At 42.4% G+C, this 27,965-nt stretch overlaps 1 protein-coding gene across 1 annotated transcript in view; it reads right to left on the bottom strand.

Annotated features, from left to right (window-relative positions):
- Positions 1–27,965, bottom strand: part of PHEX (phosphate regulating endopeptidase X-linked) — a 208,793-nt gene that overhangs the window by 143,001 nt on the left and 37,827 nt on the right. Inside the window, exons 4-9 of the mRNA XM_065900503.1 lie at positions 26,945–27,031; positions 23,313–23,539; positions 15,337–15,405; positions 12,473–12,589; positions 9,256–9,339; positions 7,840–7,985 (exon numbers count right to left, since the gene is read on the bottom strand). Of these exons, the coding sequence (XP_065756575.1) occupies positions 7,840–7,985; positions 9,256–9,339; positions 12,473–12,589; positions 15,337–15,405; positions 23,313–23,539; positions 26,945–27,031 (730 nt within the window). The remainder of the gene's footprint in view (positions 1–7,839; positions 7,986–9,255; positions 9,340–12,472; positions 12,590–15,336; positions 15,406–23,312; positions 23,540–26,944; positions 27,032–27,965) is intronic.

Genomic DNA, 27,965 nt, shown 5'->3' with positions numbered 1-27,965 from the left:
GCTCATACAGAACTGCAGAACTTTCACTTGAGAAATGACATAAGATGATACAGTGTCAATAAGCTCAACCAAAACTGGCTTGCTTTTCACCACCTAATACAGATAGATGATATGAAAATTCCAGCCCCAGGCCTCAGCGTGAACATTTTGCTTTCCCACTCAGGACATGGAGTCCACTGTTACCCAGCCTTTCATGTCTAGAAATTGTCAAGAACTTCCAATTATTAAGTGACTTGATAAAATGAAGATGAATTCTTACCTTTTGGAAACAAAATGCAATATATTGGCTAATACCAATTATCTAGATATGCACCCCGGTTGCAAAACTACTAGATGTGGGAGTTTGGGCAAGTCACTTAAGCTTGCTGATTTTATCTTTGCCATACAATGAGAATGATCCCTACCTTATAGGGCTACTGTGAAGTTAAAATAAGTAACAAAATGTTTGACAGAGTAAATTCTAGTTTTCATTGCTGTTCACTTCCAAACATATGAACAACCCCATACACTCATGTAATGTCCATAATACATATTTTTAAAAACCCGTTACATTTTCTTAAGTGTTGCCGTTTTATGTGCCCTGACCTTAGAAGGATGTGTGATCTGAGTTAATTTCTAACTCAATAGTGATGATGAATTTTTAATGACCCATCCCCTCCCAGCTGTGCCATTACCATGGTGACTAATAACACACATTCCTGAGATGGCTCTCGGTCAGCCAGCCATGTGAGAGCAGTGTGACATGATGAAGGCAACTGGCCCATCAAGAACAACCCACACTCTCATTTGCATGGCACCCTAACCCAGTGGACATGCACTCTCAGCAATTCAATTTATTTCAGCATATACACCCAATATATGTATAGTCATTTTAATTTATACAGAGATATACTAATGGACTAACATATCAGGAATGTTTTTCACAAATATAGAAATAGACATTTTGAAAGATAAAATGAAATAAAGATATTTTCCAAAGTCCTTAGTTAATCCTTCAAACACTTTTAGTTAATTCTTCAAGACACATTATCCATACAGGATTAGGTTAATACAATGACAGTCAATGTAAATCAACATCTCATATGGTTGTCTTGACTATTTCAAAATATTTTGACCATATCCTTCCCGGATCTGGTTAGAACACCATTGCTTTTTACCTTGTCAGCTGGCCAACCAAGATGGCGTAACTAGAGTGGGAGAAGGGCCACTTCTGCCATTCTTTTCCCATTCACTTTGTGCTTATACTATTAGTAATAGCTTCAATTCCTGTTTCTCTACAAGAATTTTTTAAATCACTTGTCCATTTTGTGAGGATTAAACCAATAACAAAATTCATAAATCTACAGGTATATGTAAATGACCTGAGATTATTTTTAATATGTGGAATAAAGACTAACCAGTGAAGGTAACACTGTCTTGCCTCATATGTGCCATGCAGATAGATCAAATGAAGGGTCCATGGCCATCTATATAGCAAAACTCAATATAGCCTAGTTATTTTTTCAATGGAAAGAATAAAGATATATAGAAGTTCTAAAATTTTCTTCTCAGACCCACTTCCCCTCGGAGACCACCACTCTCATCAGGAAAATCTAGCCCTTGTCCATGCTCTTTTGAGGCACTATAATAAACATGCCGTTTTAGGTCATTCCTTTGGACGTTTTGAGTTCATATCCCTAATCCTGAGCAAGACAAGAAGTGCTCACTGAGCACCTACTGCTGTCCAAGTATCGTCCCAGATGCCATGAGGAATGTAAAGAAATAGGAACTCATCACCCACATTCAGAGAACTTAAGAGTGTAGGTGGGGGACAGGGAACTTCAGATTTCAGCTTGTTCATGAAAAATGGGGTTTTTAATTGAATGGGATACACGGTAAGTACATAAGGAACCCTTCTTTCATTCACTCATTCAGCACATCCTGAGCACCCGATACGTACTAATAGTTCTAGGTGCTGGGGAGATGGACAGCTGAGAAAGCTATACCCCTGCTCTCCTGGGTCTTTTAGCCAAGCAGGGAACCAGGCAAGCACAGAAATAATGATCTGGCAGACCCCAGCACCCAAAAGTGCATGCCAGGCACTGGGCTGGGGAGAGTGCACACCTCAACCTGAGGGATGTGAGTAGGCCTTGGGAGGGGGACAGGGCTCGGGCTATGAAGGCTTCAGGGTGTGAAGCAGGAACATGAACTCTGGACAGGCTGAATAATGCAGGAATAGCTTCTGTGTTGGAGGGGATGCTGAGCAGGGCCATCACTCACAGAGCTATAGGCAGAAAGGCCAGCTACAGCAGGGAACACACAGGCTGCAATTAGGGTCCGAAATCTAGATTGTTAAAGGGGCAGAGCCCAACCCTAACACAAGGTCTGTATGTTCTTCAACCTTAAAATACTGCTTTTGTGGTGTGAGAGCTGTGCTGGCTCCATAGGTAGAGATTCAAAGGAGGTCCATGGCCAGCAGATATGCTTACGTGAATTCAAAAGCTATTCCCTCAAGGGGTCTGTGATGAGCCAGATCAACTGGGGAAGTTGTTAGGACGTGGCCTAATGCTGGCGGTAAAAGAGGCAGCACGATGCAAGTATGTTGGGGTTTTAGATTTTTCGGCGTTTCCTGCTCCCTCAAAATCACACCGCTTAAGGCATCCCATATTATCTATAACTCCCACAGCACTGCTATAGGAGAGATGTTATTGTACGCATTTTACATAAAAGGAAACTTGACGCCTAGAACCATTAAGTAATGCCTCATGATCCCATAATCAGTCGGTCTCCAACTCAGTAGAATCACCTGGGGAGTTTTAAAAGTCCAGATGCCCAGGCCACACCAGACCAATTAAATCAGTATCTCTAGGGTGAGACCCACGATAAATATTGTTTTTAAATCCCCCCCAGCTAAGTCCAATGTGCAGCCAACTTGGAGAATGGGTGTAATAAGCAGCGGAGGCTAGGACCAGACCAAGGTGTATCTGACTCTTAAAGCCTCTGCGCTTTTCCCCATGCCACACAGTGAGGGATTAACACCTCTAGTTCCACAAAGATTTCCTGGCCAGTCACAGAGACCCCAAAACACTCTGACAACCACACTTCAAAGAAATCTGTGGGTATGAAGAAAGAACAGTGTGTGAGGCCTTCATAGGCAAGGCACGACCGAGACGATAGCACACAAAGACCTCTGAGAGCTAGAAGACGGAATTGGGGAAGCTCGCACAGTGAGGCAATGGCGCTGATGAGCTGCTCCAGCGTGCTATAAATACACTGACAGAATGCTGGGGAGCACAGCTTTGGAGTGCTAATATTACCACGCCAGGAACAGATCTGACCATAATGACTGAATTACTGACACTTAATGCTCAGATGCATCAAAAAACAAAACAAAAATAAGACTCAGCAACAGTCCCTGAAAAATAACACATAATACCTTTTTTTTCAAAAAGCATTTTTAGCAGTATGGTAATTTCCCCAAATGGCAATAAATAAAGTAGAGGAAAGCAAAGCATCTCAGGAGAGAATCCACCACTAACAGAGCAGCATGAAATCATTTCCCAAAGCCTCTGACTAGGAAGATTTTTTTTTAAGAAGATTTTCCTGCCCCTTGTTTGCAATTAGTGACAGCTTACATTTGTATTGCATTTAAGAGATCATAAAGACCTTTTTTGATCCTCATGACGATGCTATGGGGTGGTTATTATTATTATTCCAATTTTCAGATAAATAAAACAAAGGTCAGAGGTCAAAGGACTTCTAAGTATGGGTCAATTCCAGGACTAACATTTGGGTCTTCAGATTCCACAGCTTGCATTTGCTCCTGAGTCAAACCACCTGAGGTAAGCCAAACAGGTACCTCTTGAAGGTTCTCAAAGCCAAAGAGACCTTCCTAAATCCTAGAGGCAGTCCAGAGGTATGCAGCTTCACCATCACCTGAGAACTTGTTAGAAAATTCCTGGGCCTCCCCCAAGATCTACTGAATCAGAAACTGTTGCCTCTTTTTCTTTTTTTTTTGGATGCACTGCACAGCATGTGGGATCTTAGTTCCCCGACCAGGGATCGAACCCATGCCCGCTGCAGTGGACGTGTGGAGTTTTAACCACTGGACCGCCAGGGAAGTCCAGAAACTGTTGCCTCGAAGCCAACATCCAAGTTAATGCTAGTCCCATCACCCAACATGCTCAACATCCCCCTTTTCTACTCTTCCCTACCTGGAAAATTCCTCCTTATCCTTTGGGGTTCTGCTCCTATGTCACCTCCTGCACAGTGGGCATTGGGCCATCTGGTTAACTTTTAGAAATTTTTAGGAAGTATCTTCTATGTGAGAAGTACCATGCTAGGCCTTGAAGTTACAAAAGCAATTATAGGAGTGCCCACCATCAGATGCTCACTGAGTCGTGGAGGTGAGGGAGAGGAGCAAACCAGAAAATTAGGTAAGTTCTTTGATATTTTGCTCCTGGGCACAAAGCTAGACTATATTTCCCAGCTTCTCTTGCAGTTAAATGGGTCATGTGGCTGAGTTCCGGTCAATGGACTACGGCTTGAAGTGACACATTCCACTTCTAGGCCTTCCCACAAAACCTCTTGTGCAATCCTCCACTCTCTTTCCCCATCCACTGGCTGAATGGAGAGGATTCCAAAAAGCCAGAGGAAGGCAGAACCACAAGATGGAAGGAGCCTGGGTTCCCAAGTCCCTACTTGGAGGAAAGCTGCCTTACAGGGACACCCATGTTAGACATTCCAGGAGCACAGAGTACATTTGCATTGTACAAGCCAATAAGAGTTTAGAGGTGCTTATCACAGCGATTGGTGTGTCCTGACTAATGGGATCCCAAGGGCACGTTTCCTTGACCACTCTTGTGCCACAACACAAGTGAGGAGCAAAGATGATTAGCAGCCTAAAAACCTTACTGTGCCATGCAAATAAAGTGCTATCAAAATTCTCAAGAAGCATATAGTGTTTTGAAATCTCATAAACATACACAGAATACAAGTTGTTTTTGAGGAATTGGTTGCTGAAGAGTAAACTATGTGACAGAGGTTTGTTTTTTGTCTATTTAAAACTGAAGCTTCATAATATCTGCAGGTCATTTATGTTATGTACATAATGTCTGCAGTTCACTTTTCTATCTATATTTTCTTACACTATAGTTCACTATGTTTACATCTGTCTAAGTTATCATTTTGTCAAGAACCAGATTAATGTCTTCCTCCAATCATGGTCTTTCTTGGGCCCTTTGTCATGACAGGTCCTGCAATTCTAAAGTGTAATCACCACCAAAGAGATTATCTAATACAGTAAACCAAGGCCCAATCTATCCCCTGGTTGTAAATTATGCTTTTGTGGAAGTAAAATTAATACAATTTCCAAAAGTACCTACTAATTTACAACTGAAGATAACACAGACACTAGAAGAAACCAACTCACTAGGTGCTGAAGGATGCACATACAGCATGGCAAACTCCATCTTTCAACAGAAATTACCTCCACCATTGAAAATGTGCTGAGTAACTCAATGGCATAGAAGTACAAAATCATTTGGGTCATATTTTATAGTATTACGGAGCTAGGAAGTACATATGAAAAAGCTTTCTAAAGCAGTGAGTCTCCCAAAAAACTAATCGTAAGATTCCTGGGATGCTTGTTAAAATACAGACTTCTGGGCCTCACCCCAGATCTACTGCATCAGCCTCTAAGGAGGAGGGCCCTTGGAATCTGTATTTTTACCAAGGGCCCAAGGTGATGCTGCTGGCATTACTGGTCCACAGACCACACTTGGAATAGCAAGGCTCTACCTCACAAAGAATCTGAAGTGAATTTATTATTTCTACTCTCCCTTTTCTGCATGTTTACTTTTTTGTATGCCTTCTTCAATGAACACATATTGTTTTTATCATAAGAAAACAGCATCTTAAAATGAACAGCTCTTCAAAAGTGTCTAAGTGTTTTCGTAGGTGGGGATGGATGCTAAATTTTATTCCTAGGACTTTGGCAGGTGCCTTTTTTCCAACACAACTCCTGGTAACATAGCCTTGTCTAAGTCCAAATAAGAAAGTATGAGTATGGAGGTTCCTTAAAAAACTACAAATAGAATTACCATATGACCCAGCAATCCCACTACTGGGCATATACCCTGAGAAAACCAAAATTCAAAAAGAGTCATGTACCAAAATGTTCATGGCAGCTCTATTTACAATAGCCCGGAGATGGAAACAACCTAAGCGCCCATCATCGGATGAATGGATAAAGAAGATGTAGCACATATACACAATGGAATATTACTCAGCCTTCAAAAGAAATGAAATTGAGCTATTTGTAATGAGATGGATAGACCTAGAGTCTGTCATACAGAGTGAAGTAAGTCAGAAAGAAAAAGACAAATACCGTATGCTAACACATATATATGGAATTTAAGGGAAAAAAATGTCATGAAGAACCTAGGGGTAAGACAGGAATAAAGACGCAGACCTACTGGAGAACGGACTTGAGGGTATGGGGAGGGGGAAGGGTGAGTTTTGACAGGGCGAGAGAGAGTCATGGACATATACACACTAACAAACGTAGTAAGGTAGATAGCTCGGGGGAAGCAGCCGCAAGGCACAGGGATATTAGCTCGGTGCTTTGTGACAGCCTGGAGGGGTGGGATGGGGAGAGTGGGAGGGAGGGAGACGCAAGAGGGAAGACATATGGGAACATATGTATATGTATGGCTGATTCACTTTGTTATGAAGCGGAAACTAACACACCATTGTAAAGCAATTATACCCCAATAAAGATGTTTAAAAAATAAATAAATAAAATAAAATAAAATAAAATAAAGTATGATTTTTAATTATGGCCCGGCAATTAGCCTATTAAGCTGTCTTTGTCAACTATTTGACCTTCCTGCGCTTCATTTTCTGTAGTCAAATGTGAATGGCTTCATGAGGATGTAAAATTCTCTTTCCTGATCTAAAATATGACACAAGTGAACCCATCTATGAAACAGACTCACGACTGGTGGTTGCCAAGGGGGAGGAGGTTGGGGGAGGGCTGGAGGGGGAGGTTGGGGTCAGCAGATGTGAGCTTTTATATATGGAACGCATAAACAACAAGGGCCTACCGTACAGCACAGAGAACTATATTCAATATCCTGTGATAAACCATAATGGGAAAGAATATTAAAAAAATAATGTGTATATATATATATATATATATGTATAACTGAACCACTTTGCTGTACAGTAGTAATTAACACAACATTGTAAATCAACTATACTTCAATAAAAAAAATTCTCTTTCCTGGACATTTTTAGCATTCCCTTGTTTTGTAGTGCTAAAGGAACAAAGCAACAAATTCTAAAACATTCTTTAAGAAAAACTTGACAGTTCCTGAAGTTGTTTCATCAGTCCAATTTTTCTACAGTTCTCAGAGTGATCTTATGCCTTTTCAATACTGGTACTTTGGTTTATTGCCACAAAGTGACTTATTGGCTTAAAAGAAACCAGAAAAAAACAGCAAAAGACCGAGAATGAACTGGGGAAAAAGAAAGATGTTCATATAGAAAGCTCAGAAAATAACATCATTATATGACAAGTTCCCAAAACTAATAAACAATTTAGGCTTTCAGAGAGAAAATATGGAGAAAGACCAGAAATAAGGGGCAAAAACACTGCGTATTTGTTGTCATCATAGCAAATAAATTACACCAGATGATGGTTTCGGCCCATTTGTCACAAAGGGCACCATGACCTTCCCTAAGACTCTTTTGATGTAACTTTCTTTAAAAACAGTTTTCAAAGGACATGAGAGGGAAGACCTTATAATTTAAAAGGAAAAATAAAAGTCACAGTAAAATGCACAAAAAAGCTCTTACTTCTTCCTCTCAGAGCCTAATATCCTAAACAAATCCTTAAAGTACTGAGGGACACGGACCACCACATTCTCTGAGGGGCCGATGTCTTTCAGTTCGGGGTAGAGTCTGACATCGATGACCTTCTTGATGAAGCCCAGCCAGTCAAACTGAGGAGAGAGAGAAAAACAACATAGTGAGACAACCTCTGGGGGGCAAGAATCAAGGAGAAAGGCAAATAGAGTCAGTTGAATGTATTCCATTGCTTGTGACTTCAGACCAAATAATTAAACGTTCAACTGCTCAAATCTAGAAAATAAATAAATTCCTGATCACTGCCACCCAGACCAGACCTACTGCCTGAATGGTAAATGGAATGTGTGCTCTGTACCGTCTGTGTATGCACCACACGTGCGCGCACACACTCCCCCAGTAATGCGCGCACACACGCCCCCAGTAATGCGCACACTCGCTCCCCTGGCCTCTCCAGCACTCCCCCTGCCTCCTCCACTCTCCCCCTCCCTCTTCCTTCCTCTCCCTTCTCTCCTGGGCTCTCCCTCCTTCCTTCTTGCACTCTCCCTCCCTCCTGCGCTAGCCCTCACCTCCCTTCTCCCTGCACTCTCCCCCACTCCCTACTCATTCACTCTCCTGTCCACACAGAGAGAGATGCCCCATTACATTTCTGCTCTTCCCTCTGGCATAGCCTTTCTTACACAGAGGGAAACAAGCAGCAACAAAAAGTAACATGTGTCCCCTCTTCACAGCATCACTATCTTGACGTTCTTACCTGGCTACCCCAAAAGTCATCCCCAGTCTTCCCTTCTTTTCCTCCCTTGCCTGCCTCCACTATTGAAAAGGAAAACCAGTCACTCACTTGCCCAGCCTAGCCTGTAGGTAGGGATGGCCATGTGCCCCAATCCTACTTGATAAGAAATAAAGGGAAGACACCTGGAAAGGCTTTGGTTTTTCCTGGTAGAAGAGTTACACATGGCCCATACTGGTGCTTCCACCTTCTTCCTGCCCTGAAGGCAGATGTGACATATGCAGCTGTGGCAGCCACCTTACAACCTTGAGTCATCAAACGTGAAGTCAAAAAGCCAACACACTGAGAAGAGTGGAGCGGAAAGAAAGAACTTGGATCTTTGATGACATTGTGCAACAGCTAAGCCAACACCAACAGCCACCTATGTCTAGACTTCTGTCACGTAAGAGAACAGGCTTGAAGCTTTTAAGCCACTCTTGGAAAAGTTTTCTATTCCCTATGGCAGAAAGCATCCCGATGCACAGACAAGGGATATTTTATGTGATGACTGACAAAGATGATGACGAGCAAGACGACCAATGGTAGGTTTTACGAGGCAAAATTTTACACACAGGTGAAACAGAATCGCTTGTCAAATGACCAGTTAAGATACAATTTCCTGGATCATTTTCACCAACCTGGGGAATCATAGCACTCAGTTGGGAAATGTTCATTTTGTTGTACATGGCCTCACTGGTTCGGTTTTCATGTGGAATCATTATCTGTTGGAAAGAGACTTTGGTTATTTTTTTCAAATGACCCATTTCTTACTGCATGACTACTTTCTACATGTGCCAAAACATCTGCATAGTATCATAAACTTTTTCAAGATTTTGGTGTGGTGCCGAACCTGGGAGAGAAGAAAAAAAGATATCACTTCAGGCAGGATTAAGAAAATAAAAAGAAACTTTGCTGTCCTGCTCAGTGTGAAACACTGTCCTCGGTACAAAAATAACTACTCGAATCCCTCCCATCCCTGTAACACGGATGGACAAAACCTGTTACTGGCTCGGGCTTGACAGCCAAACTAAGGTTGAGCAATTGAGACAAACATCCCACCTTCACCTGTGGTGTCCAGGTAATGACCTCCATAGTTCATGGACTACAGGCCACCCCTTCATCCCTAGGGGAACATTCTCACTGAAGAGCACTAGACTATCTGGACACCACTGCCACCTGTGACCATTCTGTCAACAGCTCATTCCCTCACTTCCCCTCTTCCCTCTGGTTTCTCTGGCCTTGAGATTCCCCTGGCCCCAGTGCTAGGGGTAGGGGTTCAGTTACCACCCAGACATATTGCCAAGTCTGCATCTACAGCCCTGACTCTTCACACTCCTCCATTCCCAATACTTATGCTCTTGGCCATTTTGGCAACACCAAATCTAAGCTTCTAGCCTCTGCCACGTTTAGTCTGAGAAGAGCAACAACAATCATCTCCTCAAGGGCCACCTTAATCACTCCCGTGGACAGGCAGTAGCTCCCCGTGCCCCTGAGCACATCATGATTTCGCCTTAAGACCATCCATCATCTGATTCCCTCGCATTAAACTTGCCACCTTCCAACTCACACAGGACTCTCCTACCCTTGCACCCCCATCCATCAACACCACCCTCATGGTCTGAACCGTAATTCAACACTTTGCCTATGATTCGTTTTCTTTTTCAAGTCTTTCCAATTAAACTCCATTTGGGGGCTTCCCCAGTGGCGCACTGGTTAAGAATGCCAATGCAGGGGACACGGGTTCGAGCCCTGGTCCGGGAAGATCCCACATGCCACGGAGCAACTAAGCCTGTGAGCCACAACTACTGAGCCCGCGAGCCACAACTACTGAAGCCCGTATGTTGCATCCTCTGCAACAAGAGAAGCCACCGCAATGAGAAGCCCACGCACAACGAAGAGAAGTCCCCGCTCGCCTCAACTAGAGAAAGCCTGCGTGCAGCAACGAAGACCCAACACCGCCAAAAATAAATAAATTTTAAAAAAACAAAAAGCAAAACAAACCCCACTTGGCTCTAATCCCAAGGGCCACACCATCAACAAGACCTCCCCTTATGCACACATCCCTAGCCGGGAATGGCTGAATGCACACTTCCATGGCTGTGTTTACAAGAACTTTTTGTTTTGGCGGGGGGGCTTGACTACGTTGTCCTGTCTCCCCAGCTTTAGAAGTTTCCCTAGGATGACATGCCCCACTAATATTTGAAGGTCCCTAGTGACCTGAGATGTAAGAGACATATATAAGCATTACCGGCTGGCCAAAAACCCACACACCATGGATTTGTCAAGACAAAATCACAGAAGGCTGAGTGGCAGATATCTACCCCTCTTTTCTAAATGCTTCGGTGTCCTCAGCTTCTCTCTCCTCACCCTCCACAGGAGAGACTTCCTATAACTCACAAGCACTCTCCTGGCTCTATTTATTAATAAATCATTGCCTCAGAGAATGTTCACACTCCTCCTCCCTCTACTCAGCCTTGCAGGCCCAGGCTGCAGCCCTTTGACCTCAGAGCTGTTTTCAGCTCTCTGCCAGCTACTCTCCCACCCCATGGATTTGTCACGTCATTTAACCTCTTGATAATTCCCAGTCTTGCCTCAGCCCAGCTGTTTTTAGTTCCCTTTTTGGTCCAGATCCCTGGCTCAAGGCAAGGCCTTTCCCGCTGTATCAGAGCTTCGGTCCAAATTAGATTGCTGGGTCTCCTATTTGCCTGGGAAGGGAATCCAGATGGCCTCTAGACTGGTTCACAGGCATAGTCTTTGACTCCAGAACATCTGCAGCAGTCTTTGCACTCTTCAAAGGTGACATGCAGGGATGAACTTTTTGCTCTGCAACTAGGGGTCTACAGGAAGATACACAAGTACACCACGGCAGCCAAGAGGCCAATTCCTCCTGACCCTATCAGCCTACTCCTCACTTCAACACCCCACCGCACCTTGCCAAACACAAAACCAAGCAACACTTGGACTCCCATGCACTTCAGGATTTTTACCAACTTCTGTTATAGAAGACTACCAACCTATATGCAACCACTTCTTGACAAAAGTATCATTTTTTTCACTACAGTGTATCTCCACAAGCAAATTTCACCATATTTGTTCCCTCCGGTCCTGGGAATGTATAGAGATTTTATTCTTTGTTCTTCTAGAAAAGTTATTCTTTGAACAAAGCTAACCATTTAGGATTTCTGATTATTCTCCCTCAAGTTTGTTCTTGTACCTTTTTGCCTCCACCATGAGCCTGAAAAAATTTAAAAGGTGACTTACATAGAACACAGCATATGACACAATGACATTCATTAGAGTGGGGCAAGAAAAGAATGAAAACCAGGGGTAGGTACAAAGTAGCACTAGAAAGGAAGCTAATAAATGCTTACCAGCCTGCCCTATACACTTTCTACATCAAATTATGTGTCCAGTATGGGTGCATAGACTTCCCAAAGCCCCTATCTTAGATCAGATTGACTTCTGAGTAGGAATGGTGTAAAGAGTAGACTAGACTAAAAATAACGTTCCACTCAAGCCAAATCAATAACGATTTATCAAATATATATTCTTCAGTTGAGACCAAACAGGAGTTCCTCTAGGAAAACATAGAGCCTCTCCCTGCTGCTATTCTTTGGCCACAGCTGAGCAGCATGTGGACACTGAATGGGCTTCAAGCAGAGAGGTAGAAGGAATGAAGAGCTCTTCTTTCTGTCACGGTTTTTCTTCCTGTTACTTCCCAGAGGGGGATGCTATAGGTTCTACCTTGAACCCAAAGAACAATGCCACAGAATGATTTTTTAAAATATATTTTCATTCAAGATATATGGCCTTTAAAATAAAAAGAAAAAAAACAGATTTTAGATTAAGATTTACCTCAGCTATCTTAATCTCCAACCTAAGCACCGACTTCATGTCATGCTCTGCTCGGGAGCTATTAGCTCCCAAAAGCACGGCAGTATCCACCATGAACTTGTAAAGGGCGTCCCGATACTGTAAGAGATAAAGAAGCAAGTGACCATGACATCAGCCTATTAGGAAGTATATTTCAAGGACACGGAAGAGCAGAAACAGCAAGTGGAAATAAATGCCCTTCATTTTCACTCTGTACTCGAAGTATGGTACAGGCATCGTGCAATACCAACCACCCACCTACCACCTTGGGACAAAGAAGAATGATGGCTACTTGGGTACTGTTTCCATGAGACAGAAATGTCTGGCCACCAAGGATCAAGAGAATTAGTTTGCTGGCAACTAGCGATATTATGGATACAAGAAACATCTACAAATGAGCCCAGAACAGAAAGTTAAAGGTCAGACTCCTCTTTCCAGGCAAGTGACACTTTAATAAAATAATGGGAAAGAACTGTCGCTAAAAGCAGGAGGCATGATCCATGAAGACTAATGAGAACTGTGATTTATTCTCTTCCAGCTCAATTTACCCACCTCCACACTGAAAACAAAAGACCAGTGACCGAAGCCCTATGTCTTTTCAGTTTTGAACGGTTTTTACAGAGCTCTCCTCACTAGCCCAGGGAAGAAAGAAGGGAAAGAAGAGAAGCATGATGAAAAGAAACCTAGCAAATATAGAATTTCCTCCCTGCATGTTCATAAACCCATTTTCAGGCTATTCACATACTATTGGAGAGGGGGAGCTTACTTTGTGGGAACTAAGGAATCTTGTTGGGGGGTCACCTCTCCTTCCAGATATATTTGTGAGAACTCAATACACCGGGTATTAAACTGTTTCATAGTTATGCTATGGGAATAAGATTTCCTAATGTAACCTTGATTTTGCATAGCAAAATGATGTTTATGACCTCGAGACCTGCATGGTGCTTAGCATACAGCAGGCCCTTAATAATTATTTGTTGAATCAGTAAGCAAGATTCACAAATAGTCTTAGTTAGAAATGTTTTGCAAATCCCAGTTCAATTCCAAAAATATTTATTCATTCAATACATATGCACGATATCTTGCTAGGCCTTCTGTGCACATGGGAGGTACAGACGAAAATTTAAATAATACTTGAGTCTGGTTCTCAGTGTGACCCTGTGAGGGAGATAAACACATCATTACTAACTGTAACACTAGCAAGACCAAAATGAGGTCCTTAATAAAGCTGCTAAGTGCTTAGAAACTCAAGAACTGGAAAATTCCAGCCTCAAGAAACCGGGGACATAGCAGTTAAAGGAGACTGGTTCAGAAGCGCTGAGGAGTCCTCCTGTGAGGTGTGCAAGCTGCTTTGTTGGGGGAAGAATAAAAATAGGTGAGACAGGGCTTCCCTGGTGGCGCAGTGGTTGAGAGTCCACCTGCCAGTGCAGGGGACACGGGTTCATGCCCCGGTCAGGGAAGATCCCACATGCCGCGGAGCGGCTGGGCCCGTGAGCCATGGCCACTGAGCCTGCGCGTCCAGAGCCTGTGCTCTGCAACGGGAGAGGCCACAACAGTGAGAGGCCCGCATACCACAAAAAAAAAAAAAAATAGGTGAGACAGCAAAGGTGGTTTGGGACCAGGCCATGAAGAGGCCTTGAACTCCCTCCCTCTGCGGAATTTAGAGTCTAGCTTGTGAGCAAAAGCACTCTGTGAGCTGTACTTTGAGAAGAGAACTTGTCAAGTGGTGGTGCTAAGGAGGCAATGGAATGAGGGGAGGAGGGAACAGCTAAAAGGAGACTTAACAGGGGTCTGCCCTAGGGCAGTAAGGAAAGAAAGGAGGGACTAGGTGGAAGAGATACTTTGAAGGCAGAGTCTACAGGACTGATTGGTTACAGGACAGGGACAAGATTTCAAGCACGGCTGCTTGTAGGGTGGTGACCCCAGCAGAAACAGAGGTTCCCCAGATTGGCAAAAGTTCATTCTGTCCACTTTCAAGAAGGAAAACTCGCCAACCTTCTTCCATGAGTGTCCTCAGCCAGAAAGGTGCCTAGGATCTCGGCTAGCTTCCTGCCCCCCAGAGCCTCCTAGATATAGGCTTTCCTATCAGCAAAGGAGCAGGGACTTCCACTGTGAGCCAGCACTTCCCTGTCGAAGTTCCTGCCTTCTCAGGCTAGGCCAGAAACCCGAGCACTCCCCGGTCAAGGTTCCCCTGGGTCTGAGGCTCCTTTGGAAGCTCAACAGAGGTTCCAAAATGAATTGAAAGTATTAGGAATGAACCAGCTCTAATCCAACCTCCAGGAAACTCCTAGGTCTCCAAGCCAACCCAAGAAGTCAGACCAGATTGATCCCATCTAGTTCTCATTAACCTTAAATTAACCTGGGGCACCAGTTAAAAAAAGATTCCTGGGCCTCACTTCAAGTCTACTAAATCGGACTTTCCATTGCTGAGGCCCAAGAATGGACATTTAATAGAAGCTTCCCAGGTGGTTCTTAGCAGTACAATTTGGGAACCACTGGTCGACCGGGTGTCCACGCCCATGCTGCTGCAATATACTGTGAGCTCTCTGCACTTCTGAGGCATGGCTGCAAGCTCATTCTTTGGTTACTCAACTTGGGTGTGCTGTCTTCCCAGCTTGATCATGAGGGCACTGAGCACAGGGGCTCATACAGCCTTCATTTTCAGACTTCCAGAAAACAGGGAGTGTCATTTATCTGCCGAAATGAAAGGCCTTTGCTTCCTACATTGGGAATATGGTCATCAAACACCCACACTGCTCAATTCTAGTAAAGAGTTGGGAATGTGAGAACAATTTATGAACCCAAAAATGCCTGACAAGATACAGAGTTGAATGAGTAAAACTTACAGACTTGGCTTCTGTGCTATTATCAAGGTAGTCTTCCCTCACGGCTAGGGAGAGCGCTGCTTGGTCCAGCTGTTGAAACAAAAAACAAAGCATCTGCTTGCACTGTAAATTCTTAGGTACCATGTTATTAACAAGAGTCATGAGATCTGCATACCAGCCATATTTAGAGCATGTGTTACCGTTACAAAAACAATTCAATGCAATCAGAGCTACATGCAAGTAGGCACTTCAGCAATGACTGTTATAAAGTATCAGAGACCTGCCCCTCCTCCCCTGATTCATGGTTTCTAACCCTTTTGAGTTTCTAACAATACTGAATAGCATCAAAGCTATAATATTTGAGTTGGAATAGGTCTTAGAGATTATCTGACTTTCCCCCTTATTTGGTGGGTGGAGAAACGAAATCCAAAGAAGTCATGTGACTTCCCCAAGGTAACACAGTTGGGCAGAGCTCAGAGGAGAATCATTGTCTTCCACACCAGATCCACTATTCTTCTCACTGCAGTATTTTGCAAAATGCCAATCCACGTCAAGCTGATTAACCAGACTGTTCACCTCCCTCTCCCTAAAATACTGTATTGCACCATTTTGGGGGGGAAAGGAATCAATAATAATTTTGTTTTGAGAAATCTTTGCAAACTTTAGAACCCTCTCTGGAAAGTTTAAGATAGGTGATAAAAATACAAACAATAATCAGACAACTAAATATCTAGAATTATTATTATAGAAAAGTATAGCATAATTTCTTGAATTAAAACTTGCAGTACTGGGACTTTGCTGGTGGTCCAGTGGTAAAGAATTCTCCTTCCAATGCAGGGGACGTGGGTTTGATCCCTGGTCAGGGGACTAAGATCCCACATGCTGCGGGGCAGCTAAGCCCATGCGCCACAACTACTGAGTTCGCACGCCTCAACGAGAGAGCCCGCGTGCTGCAAACTACAGAGCCCAAGTGCCCTGGAGCCTGAGCGCCACAACTAGAGAGAGAAAACCCACATGCCACAACAAGAGAAGCCCTCACCACAACAAAAGATCCCGCATGCCGCAACAAAGATCCTGCGTGCCACAACTAAGACCTGATACAGCCAAAAAATTAAAGAAAATAAATATTTTTAAAAATTAAAAAAAAAACTTTCAGCACCTTAAAAGCGATCAAAGGGAAGAATACAGTCTTTTCAGAAAATGAGCTACAACAATCAGACATCCATCTGCCAAAAAAAAAATGAATCTCAACCCACACCTCACAACTTGTACAAAAATTAATTCAAAATGGATCATAGACCTACATGTAAAAACTAACACTATAAAACTTCTAGGAGAAAACAGGGGAAAATCTTTGACCTGGGGTTAGAAAAAGAGTTCTTAGACACCAAAAGCAGATCCATAAAAGAAAAAATAAATTGGACTTCATCATCATTAAACATTTTTGCTCTGTGAAAGACATTGTTAAGAGAATGAAAAAGACAAGCTACAGACAGGGAGAAAAATTTGAAAATCACATATATGACAAAGGACTTGTATCCAGCATATATAAAGAGTCCTCACAACTCAATAAGAAACAAACAACCCAATTTAAAACTGGACAAAAGATCTGAACATTCACCAAAAAAATATTCAAATGGAAAATAAATTAATGAAAAGATGCTGAACATCACTAGTCATTAGCAAAATGTAAACTAAACCCACAATGGAACACCACTATACATGTACTAGGATGGCAAAAAAAACAACAAAAAAAACTTATAATGCCAAGTGCTGGTGAGGATGTAGAAAAACTAGATCATTCACACACTGTTGTTGGGAATGCAACATGACAGAGCCACTTTGGAAATTGGTTTGACGGTTTCTTGTAAAATTGAACATACACCTACATGTGACCCAGCAATCTCACTTCCTAGCTATTTACCCAAGAGAAATGCAACTTATGCTCATGCAAAAACCTGCATGTAACTTTATTCATTATTGCCCCAAACTAGAAACAACCCAAATGTTCTTCAACTGGCAAATGGATAAACTGTGATACACAATGGACTACTACTCACTCATAAAAAGGAATGAACTACTGATACATGCAACAGCATGGGCAAATTTTAATCACATTCCAAAAGAGGCAAAACTGTAGGGATGGAGAACAGGGCTTGGGGATGGGGAGAGTGGGTGACTACAAAGGGGCAACACGAGGTAAATTTTGAGGGAGCGATGGGACTATTCTCTTTCCTATGGTGGTGATTACATGACTCCATGCATTTGTAAAAACTTACAGACTTGTGCTTCACAAAAAGTGAATTTAAAAAATAGTGAACTTAACTGTATATAAATTTTTAAATAAAAAATGTTTAAGTTCCAGAACCTTCTCTATGGTTCTCTATGGAACCTTCTCCATGGTTCTTCTCTATGGTTCTCTATGGTTGTTCTTTCTGTTTTCTTGAGTATCAGCAACTGCCCAAAAACTGAATAAAACTGAATGCAACAGCAGATTTTCGACCTTAAATCTTATTCACACATTTAAAAAGTTAAGTAAGTTGGGGGAAAAAGATGTTTTCATAACATCCATCTTGCCTGGGTGTATTGCTAAAAACCTCAAATTACTGTGTTCAATCTTCTTCACTAATTGGCCCTAAACAACCAAATCACAAGCCAGCCTGGCTTCATCCTATTCCAATTCCCAATATACCACCATTTCTTCCAAAAATTAAGTAAGCCAGGAACATGAAACATAATATTATGATTAAGATGATTTGGGTTTCAACTAGATTTAGACCACTTGGAGAATTTTTTGAGCTTCAGTCTCAAAGGAAAGGAAACTGTGTAGACAATATCAAGAAAGCCAAAGCTTCCCTCTGGTGAAATGAAGTTAAATCCACTTATTGTAAAAGTTTAGATGATTCAAGTGAAGTTACCGGACCTGTTTTAAACTTTCAGATTGCTACAGTTTCTAGGGAACATCTTAAATACACCAAACAGATTGAATAAGGTTAGTCAACTAAATCTCATCAGAACCAGATAAACTCTTGAGGCAAAAGACTTTCTCAAGAGGCCAATATTAGGACACTATGTTGTCTGAGGTTTTTCAATCCTTGCATTTATAAGTGATCTTAATATTGCAAGTAGAAAGTATAATATATATTTAGGAACTCTAACACATTGAACAGAAATACGAATTTTTTCTCTGACTGCAATACACCACAGGTTAGGAAACAAAACAGTAATACAAAAAGAAACATCTCACACAGTATGACGCAGGAAAAGGACAAAAAAGCTAGCAACAACTTCATTTCCAAGACAGTCTCTCCTTATCATCCTTACGGATTTTGCTAAGAGTCACACAAATGCAGGCGCTGGGTGATGATCACTTCAAGTCACTGTTCCGGTAACATATACTGAGACAACCCTGGCCTTCCGAACACTCTTTCAGGACCACATATATTCAGAAGTCTTTTATTGTCCTTTAAATCCTCATTCTTGGTATCTCCTTACGCAAAAAAAACGAAACACATGTAGTGAGATATGATGGGAGGCATTAATCTGTTGTTTCCTGTATTTGTGTATTTCCCTTCTCCCATTTAAGTCTGTGGCAAATCCTGTGCCATCTTGCCACAGGGGAACTTTACAGAGGACCACTGTGTGGGTTTGAGCAACCCCTGCTTGCCAAACTGCATTTCTTGGCATGGGAATACATGTGCCCATTGGAAAGGCACCCAAAGGCACCGCCTGCTCACCTAGTAGTATGCCTACAGAGCTGTGCCTTCCCAAAGGAGTCATTTTTCTTATCCCCATGGGTTTGTGGGATTACAAAACCCAAGAACATTGAGGAAAATAGAATGTGATGGAAAAGGAAGTCTAAATACACTGAGGGAGAAGAGTTTGGGGGTAAGAGAGAGTTCTCCCAGAGCAAAAACAGAATCTAGGCAGCCAAAGAAGTCAAAGTTTCTCACGAGCAGAAGGACTCATCAATGCTCCTAGAAATGGCAGGATTTGAGAGGGAGTTGGGAGGCCCAGGGCCCCAGCAGAGGAGAGGAACACTTGAAGTGGCTACATGGGCTGGGATGGCAGGTTTCTTTTCAGAAACACATAACTGATGATCAGAGGGTCTCCCAATACCCTAGGAGAAGGCTGAGAAATAGAGTAGCCGGGAAGTGGGGAAGGGCCTAGACTGGTTCAGTTTCCAACTAAAAGGTGGGGGTGGGACCTCAGAGTCAGACATGAGACTGACTGACTAAAGAAAATGGCTATTTCTCACACATCTGAACTTGAGATCTGAGACACGTTTGGCACAGAAATTGAAGACAAACATTCCCCACATGGTTCTGACCAGTTGCCTAGTCATGCTTTAAGAGAAAGGTACCTTTTGTCACGTGCTACTGTGTACCAGCATCTATCCTGTAAATTATCACCAAATTCATCCTATTTAAATCTCACAGCAACAGTGAAAAGTAAATTCTAATTCACCCTTCATTCCACATGGAGACAATGAAACTGGGAGAAGTGAAACAATCTGCACACACATTCAGTGAGTAAGTCACAAAGCCAAACCTCAAACCTCAATCTCTTTAACACCAAAGCATACTCTTTTCTCCACCATGGCAGTGGTTTTCAAACTATGTTCCACAAAACTTAAAAGGTACTTCAGGGGCTTCAAATATTCAGTTAGATTTTTTATAGTTTTAACTATTTCTAACAAAAGCAACACCCACAAATTCTACAACACTGGCAGCCACAGATACGCTAGTTTTTGTTATCAGGTTCACTGGGTTTTATGCAGATCTCAGAAGAGAGCTTTTCCTACCAATATCTAGACACATGCTTGAACTTCTAGCAGCTCTGTCATGATTAGAAAGACTATAGCTCTATTTTGTTAATTCAGGTGTGTGAATATCCACTCATATAAAATGGTACAAACAGGGACGTAACTGAAGCAAATGCACACTGCACTCAAATGCCAGGCCATGCTCAAACACATCAGTTTGGAGGAAGCTGCCACCTTGGCAGAAGAGACCAGTAGTAAGCACATGAGTGCCTCCTTACATTTGGAAAGTGTTCTGTTATTGACAGTTCAGTGTTTCTAGGATCAGTTTAATTGAATATTAAGTGTGCAAGGCAAGCTGTTAAAAATTGATTGCCGTGATCCTCTATTCCCCGTGTTTCCTGTAAGCTGGTATTAAAACTACGGGCTTGATTAGATCCAAGTTCATTTTTTTTTCTTTCTTTTTTTTTTTTTAAGATGTTGGGGGTAGGAGTTTATTATTTATTTTTGCTGTGTTGGGTCTTCGTTTCTGTGCAAGGGCTTTCTCTAGTTGTGGCAAAGCAGGGGCCACTCTTCATTGCGGTGCGCGGCCTCTCTTGCTGCGGAGCACAGGCTCCAGACGCGCAGGCTCAGTAGTTGTGGTTCACGGGCCTAGTTGCTCCGCGGCATGTGGGGTCCTCCCAGACCAGGGCTCGAACCCGTGTCCCCTGCATTAGCAGGCAGACTCTCAACCACTGCGCAACCAGGGAAGCCCAAGTGCTTATTTACAATTATGTACATACACACAGATGTTTGGTTTTGGTTGGTTTTTTTTGTGTGTGGTACGCGGGCCTCTCACTGTTGTGGCCTCTCCCGTTGCAGAGCACAGGCTCCGGACGTGCAGGCTCAGTGGCCATGGCTCACGGGCCCTTTTTCCTTTTCTTTTGGCATCATTGATAGCATATGCTTCCCACTGCATGGTATCAGGAGGCACACAAAATCTGGTTTTCCAACTTTTAGCAGTGCTACCATTAATATCTGGGTTCATCTGATGTCAGTCTGGTCTCTCTATCCTGAATTTCTCCATCAACCATTCATCTAATAGCTTTAGCAGCTATTGGTGACAGTTACCTTAATTCTTTTTTTCATTAGGGATTTTAAAAAATGCTAACTTTTAAATTCTATTATTTCTCCTGTACTTTTAAAGCTGTGATTCTCCTATAAACAAGAATTTTCTCTCATTAGCTATTAGGTTACCCTGAAATCAGTCAAATCTAGTATGCTATAAATTAAAATAGATGTGTCAACCCAATGCACATGTGATTCTTATTTGGAACCCGAATCAAAGACCAACTGTTTAATTTTTTTAAAGGACATGCTTGAGACAATCAGGAAAACTGAAAATTCGCCAGGTATTAGATGTTAACTATGGAATTACAAATACTTTTTTGGTTGTTGTAATAGTCCTTTCCATTAGATAAACACTGATGCATTTATCAGCGCAATGATATTATACCTTGGATTTGCTACACAATGTTCCAGCCTGCTCTCCAAAAGGAGGTGTATCAGATGAAACAAGAACAGCCAAAAGTTGCTGGCTGTTGAAGGTGGCTTGATGAGTACACGGGAATTTGTAGTACTATTCTTTTTACTTTTACTTGTATTATTTTCCATAATAAAATGTTTAAATGGATTCAGTTCTTATACTAGATCCGGAAATTGGTGAAAACTGAAGTGGTTACCATTTGCAATTAATTAACCTGTGTGGAAATCAAGATCTATCATGCAATAGAGTACATAAACTTAAGTTTGAAAGACAGTCTCCAACTTACTTCAAAACACCATTTAAGGTTTTTGGAAGGGATACCATAATAGTTCTGAAATTAAGAATGAGAGTTTTAAAATCTGGTTTGTTTGTTTGTTTTAAGTGAGTAATCTATCAACATGGGACAGAGGTCAATTGGACCATCACCATGGTTGTAGAGCGTTGAAGAGCACGTCTTATCCTGAAAGCATTAGAATATGTCTGTGTCATGTTGTTGTTCCATCACCCAGCACAGATATACAGCTGTCTCTGTAACTAAGAATTTCCTCTTGAGGAGATGGGAATTCTTTCAGTGACTAAAGATATTTTTATTGAGACTGCCATTGTCTAAAGTAGAGAGGGACAAACTACAGCCTGGAGTCCAGCCCGCCATACAGCCACACCCATTTATGTACATATTGTCTACAGCTGCTTTACCAGGTATAACAGCAGAGTTGAGTAGTTGAGACAGAGATAATATTGCCCGCACAGCATAAAATATTTCCTATCTGGTCCTTTACAGAAAAAAAATTTGCCAGCCCCTTGGTATAAATCAAAAAATAAACTCCAGGGTATAGATTTTTAAAAGTTGACTTATATCAGGAGAGGATAATACACTCTAAAGGATTTATATTTCTATGATTTAAATATCAATATATCATTAATATTTTCTGGTTTAACAAAGAACAGAACTGGGGGGAAAAATCAGCGGTTCAACAAAATTTTCATTACTAAAGTAACCACAGAAGCAAAAAAAAAGAATCAAAGGACAAAATAATTTAAAAAGTGCTATTTGCATTCTTGCCAAGTTCTTTGACTGATCAATCTTCCACTGTTGGCAGTTTTCTGACAGTCTCCTGATTTTACCAATGTAATACTCCACCTCAGGGTATGTCCTCATGGCCCATTCCTTTATGAAAGAGATGTTTACTCTCCCAACAGAAAATGCAATCAAGCACTTAGAACAAGTTTTGCCTTACCTTTTGAAAGGAAGGACAAGAGATTGAAGACAACTTGACAATGAAATTTTAGGCATGTACACAAGATGTTAGTGAAGGAAAACAATGAACCATAGCACATGTTCACTCCTTGGTCAGGGGAATGAGGGGAGAGGAAGAGCAGAGTTCAGAAAGTCTTTGCTCATCTCTCCACCAGAATTAAGGGGCCCTACACATGCTCAGGGTAGATATTCGAGAGCCAGATCACAGATCACTTGAAACTCACTCACCGGCTTCTTGCAAGGCTGACAAAAAGTGTGTTCATGATTTACAATCCGCAAATCTGGGTGGGGGGAGGTGGGAGGTGGGTAGGGAATAGTCTAGATCCTAACGTTTAACAGAATTTGTAACCTTATCATTTCACTAAGGTGGTATGAGTCTCTTTCCTTGAGAAGGCAACCCAAAAAGGCTAACCTTGGGCTAAACAAGCATGATGAAGGAGTCCTCACTATACCTTCAAGATGTGTTCGTTGGACACCTTGTCATCAGAGGACACATACAAACGAATGAACACAGAATTGCTGTACTGGCCACGAAACGTCGCAAGTGTCTGAAGAAGGCTGAACTTTCTCTCTGACCAAACCCCTTCAGGACCGATATTAGATTCAAGCACAGGCCAGCGGAAAGGTGAGTGCCGCAGGATATGTAACAATGGCTTGGCATCTGCTTTTTCGATCGCTTCTGAAAGGGAGCAAATATGAAGAGAGAGTTAGAAATGCAAACTGGATCACCGAACTAGAAAGCTAGTGTATCTTCTCAAGAGAAAATTCCAGTAAGGTCCCAAGCTAACTTTTTCGGGAGAGGTGCAGCGGACTGAGCATAATCACAGAAACAGAACTACCTATGACTCATACTTCAGTGTGACTGTTTAAACCTGATGTTCTTGCCAGGAGAGCTGACTAGGGAACCTGCCCAGTATTCCCAACAATGAAAGATGGGCTCACCATACTGACCCAAGCCAATGAGCAACGTTAAGCTGAGAACACTCTGCAAAACTAAGGAACAACCCTAACTAAAGGAAACTGCTCAATAAAACTAATCACTCCCCAACAAAAAAGAATTACTGCTTCAGACTCTTTCATCATCTTTCAGCGCCCTCCTCTAGCTCACCAAATAATACCTCAAAACCTAAACAAATTAACACACTTCTCAGAGGCACTGGCTTCTTCCTGCAGTAGCCTTGAGAAAGTGTACCAGGTAAAATGTCAGGTGTCTTTTTTTTTTTTTTTAATTTTATTTATTTATTTATTTTCGGCTGTGTTGGGTCTTCGTTCCTGTGCATGGGCTTTCCCTAGTTGCGGCGAGTGGGGGCCACTCTTCATCGCGGTGCAGGGGCCTCTCACTGTCGCGGCCTCTCTCGTTGAGGAGCACAGGCTGCAGACACGCAGGCTCAGTAGTTGTGGCTCACGGGCCTAGCTGCTCCGCGGCATGTGGGATCTTCCCAGACCAGGGCTCGTGCCCGTGTCCCCTGCATCAGCAGGCAGATTCTCAACCACTGCGCCACCAGGGAAGCCCTCAGGTGTCTCTCTTAACTCCAATCAGACCCAAGATGCTGAGAGGGGCCTAAAGTGCTCAACAAAGATGGCTGTTAGGCTGATGGAGAAGCAGAAGGAGCCTGGCCCGGCTGGGAATCTGGATTACGCTAGGCCCCAGGAGGTTCCAAAGGACATAGGTCTGGTTTGAGAAGGAGTGTTACTATGTCCTTCTCAAACCAGACCTAGCCTCCAGATTCCGGTTTCTGTACCACGTGCAATATGGTTTGCCCTTCTGACCCCACCCAAGTTTCCCATGGAGTAACTGATACCTGAAGAATCCAAGCCAACCACTGAAATAAAATTTTCTTAGTTTCTCCATCAAGCTAGCAACAAAACATTAAGACAGAGGTCAATCAAGAAAATATGGTACTGGAACAAAAACAGAAATATAGATCAATGGAAGAGGATAGAAAGCCCAGAGATAAACCCACACACCTATGGTCAACTAATCTATGACAAAGGAGGCGAGGACATACAATGGAGAAAAGAGAGTCTCTTCAATAACTGGTGCTGGGAAAACTGGACAGCTACATGTAAAAGAATGAAATTAGAACAATCCCTAACACCATACACAAAAATAAACTCAAAATGGATTTCAGACCTAAATGTAAGACCGGACACTATAAAACTCTTAGGGGAAAACATAGGAAGAACACTCTTTGACATAAATCACAGCACGATCTTTTTTTTTGCGGTACACGGGCCTCTCACTGTTGTGGCCTCTCCTGTTGTGGAGCACAGGCTCCAGATGCGCAGGCCCAGCGGCCATGGCTCACAGGCCTAGCCACTCCACGGCATGTGGGATCCTCCCGGACCGGGGCACAAACCCGTGTCCCTTGCATCGGCAGGTGGACTCTCAACCACTGCGCCACCAGGGAAGCCCCAGCAAGATCTTTTTTGACCCACCTCCTAGAATAATGGAAATAAAACCAAAAATAAACAAATGGGACCTAATGAAACTTAAAAACTTTTGCACAGCAAGAGAAACTATAAACAAGACAAAAAGACAACCCTCAGAATGGGAGAAAAAATTTGCAAATGAATCAATGGACAAAGGATTAATCTCCAAAATACATCAACAGCTCATGCAGCTCAATATTAAAAAAAACAAACAACACAATCAAAAACTAGGCGGAAGACCTAAATAGACATCTCTCCAAAGAAGACATACAGATGGCCAAGAAGCACATGAAAAGCTGCTCAACATCACTCATTATTAGAGAAATGCAAATCAAAACTATAATGAGGTATGACCTCACACCAGTTAGAATGGCCATCATCAGAAAATCTACAAACAACAAATGCTGGAGAGGGTGTGGAGAAAACAGAACCCTCTTGCACTGTTGGTAGGAATGTAAATTGATAGAGCCATTATGGAGAACAGTATGGAGGTTCCTTAAAAAACTAAAAACAGAATTACCATATGACCCAGCAATCCCACTACTGGGCACATACCCTGAGAAAACCATAATTCAACGAACCCCAATGTTCGTTGCAGCACTATTTACAATAGCCAGGTCATGGAAGCAACCTAAATGCCCGTTGACAGACAAATGGATAAAGAGGATGTGGTACACATATACAATGGAACATTACTCAGCCATAAAAAGGAACGAAATTGGGTCATTTGTAGAGACATGGATGGACCTAGAGACTATCATACAGAGTGAAGTAGTTATCTATTTTATACATATATATGTCAATCCCAATCTCCCAATTCATCCCACCATCCCATATTATACTAATATGTATAAAATAGATAACTAATAAGAACCTGCTGTATTAAAAATAAAATAAAATTCCAAAAAAAAAGAAAGACAGGAGTAGTCAGCGACTTCTCTGGTGGTGCAGTGGTTAAGAATCTGCCTGCCGGGCTTCCCTGGTGGCGCAGTGGTTGAGAGTCCGCCTGCCGATGCAGGGGACACGGGTTCGTGCCCCGGTCTGGGAAGATCCTACATGCCACGGAGCGGCTGGGCCCGTGAGCCATGGACGCTAAGCCTGCGCGTCTGGAGCCTGTGCTCTGCAAAGTGAGAGGCCCGTGTACTGCAAAAAAAAAAAAAAAAAAAAAAAAAGAATCTGCCTGCCAATGCAGGGGACACGGGTTCCAGCCCTGGTCCGGGAAGATCCCACATGCCGGAGAGCAACTAAGTCCATGCGCCACAACTACTGAGCCTGTGCTCTAGAGCCCACGAGCCACAACTGCTGAAGCCTGTGTGCCTAGAGCCCGTGCTGCGCAACAAGCGAAGCCACCACAATGAGAAGCCCGTGCACCGCAACGAAGAGTAGCCCCGGCTCACCGCAACTAGAGAAAGCCGGCGCAGCCACGAAGACCCAACGCAGCCAAAATTTAATTAATTAATTAACTTTTTTTTTTAAAGGCAGGGGTAGTCAAAATCCAGTCTTGGAAAATAGCTCTTCTTTAAGCAACACCTTTAAATATTAGTAGAATTCTTAGTAGCTCTCTTTTTCCTTAAACAATATCTTTAAGCATTAATAGAACTCTGAAAAATAAGGGTGGTAAATTATTTTCTTTATTTTCTTTATTACTCACTCTCATTCATGCAAGATGAATAAAGGATTTTGGCTTTCTGTATGGCTTCGGTGTCCCGCCTTCTACTGATTGATTTCTCCAAAAGTGCTAGGAAGGTTAAAAAAGGATTCATTAGTATCCAGCCACAGGTGATGCTGAGTTGGAGGTCATTTGATAATCAGTCCCAGCCTCCAGAAAATTAAATGTAGAGACAGACAACCCTGGAAAAGATATGTCTATAAAAGACAGCAGAACCGATTCCAAGTTGCTTGAGGTTCAAATAACAAATATTTTTAACATCCTCTTCTCCAAGGTTCTCCTAATTCAAAGAAACCAAAAGTTCAATTTCCAACTGAGACTGGACCTTCTGCCAGGGTTAATGTTTTCTGCCACCTACACACAAAAAAACCCAGAATTCATTTTTTCAAGAACCAAAAATAACCGAATTCTATTCCTCGTTTCTGCACTGAGTAATATTCTCAACGGAGGCAATTTCATCAGGGTCGGGTTTCTTAAGACTTCTTCACAGCCCAGCCGCTCAGGGAGGTCATCTGTAAGAAATTTCCCATTAGGAGTTTTATTCAATGCTGCATAAACATGCCGTGGACACGGAAGACGTTGTTTAGACAGGAAATGGAGAAGCAAGAATGTAAAGCCTACCCAAATTGCCTGAAAAGTTGCCCATTTACACATTCAAAGTCCTGGCCATTTAAAATGAGGCCATGTATATAAAATGGCTGCCAGCATGGGCACAAGCCCACCTGGAAAATGATTTTCTGTTTATAAAATCACTGATGCTATTGTTTGAAGGTAGAAAATGACAGCTGTCACTATTTTATTAAATAAGGAACTAGGAAAGCCAAGACTCAATAAAAACTACCCTCCCCACAAAATAACACCTTGGATGCACCTGAGAATATCAATTTACCGACATGAAGCCAAGACAAAGAATTCCCACACAGCACCACGGCACTGCCTACAACGAGCTATGTCAAACTGCAGTTGTCAAGGAATTTGGTATTTATTTCTGAAACAACCTAGC

This window comes from Phocoena phocoena, chromosome X (assembly GCF_963924675.1).
Source record: "Phocoena phocoena chromosome X, mPhoPho1.1, whole genome shotgun sequence".
NCBI classification, from domain to species: domain Eukaryota; kingdom Metazoa; phylum Chordata; class Mammalia; order Artiodactyla; family Phocoenidae; genus Phocoena; species Phocoena phocoena.
This window is presented reverse-complemented; position numbering and strand designations above follow the sequence as displayed.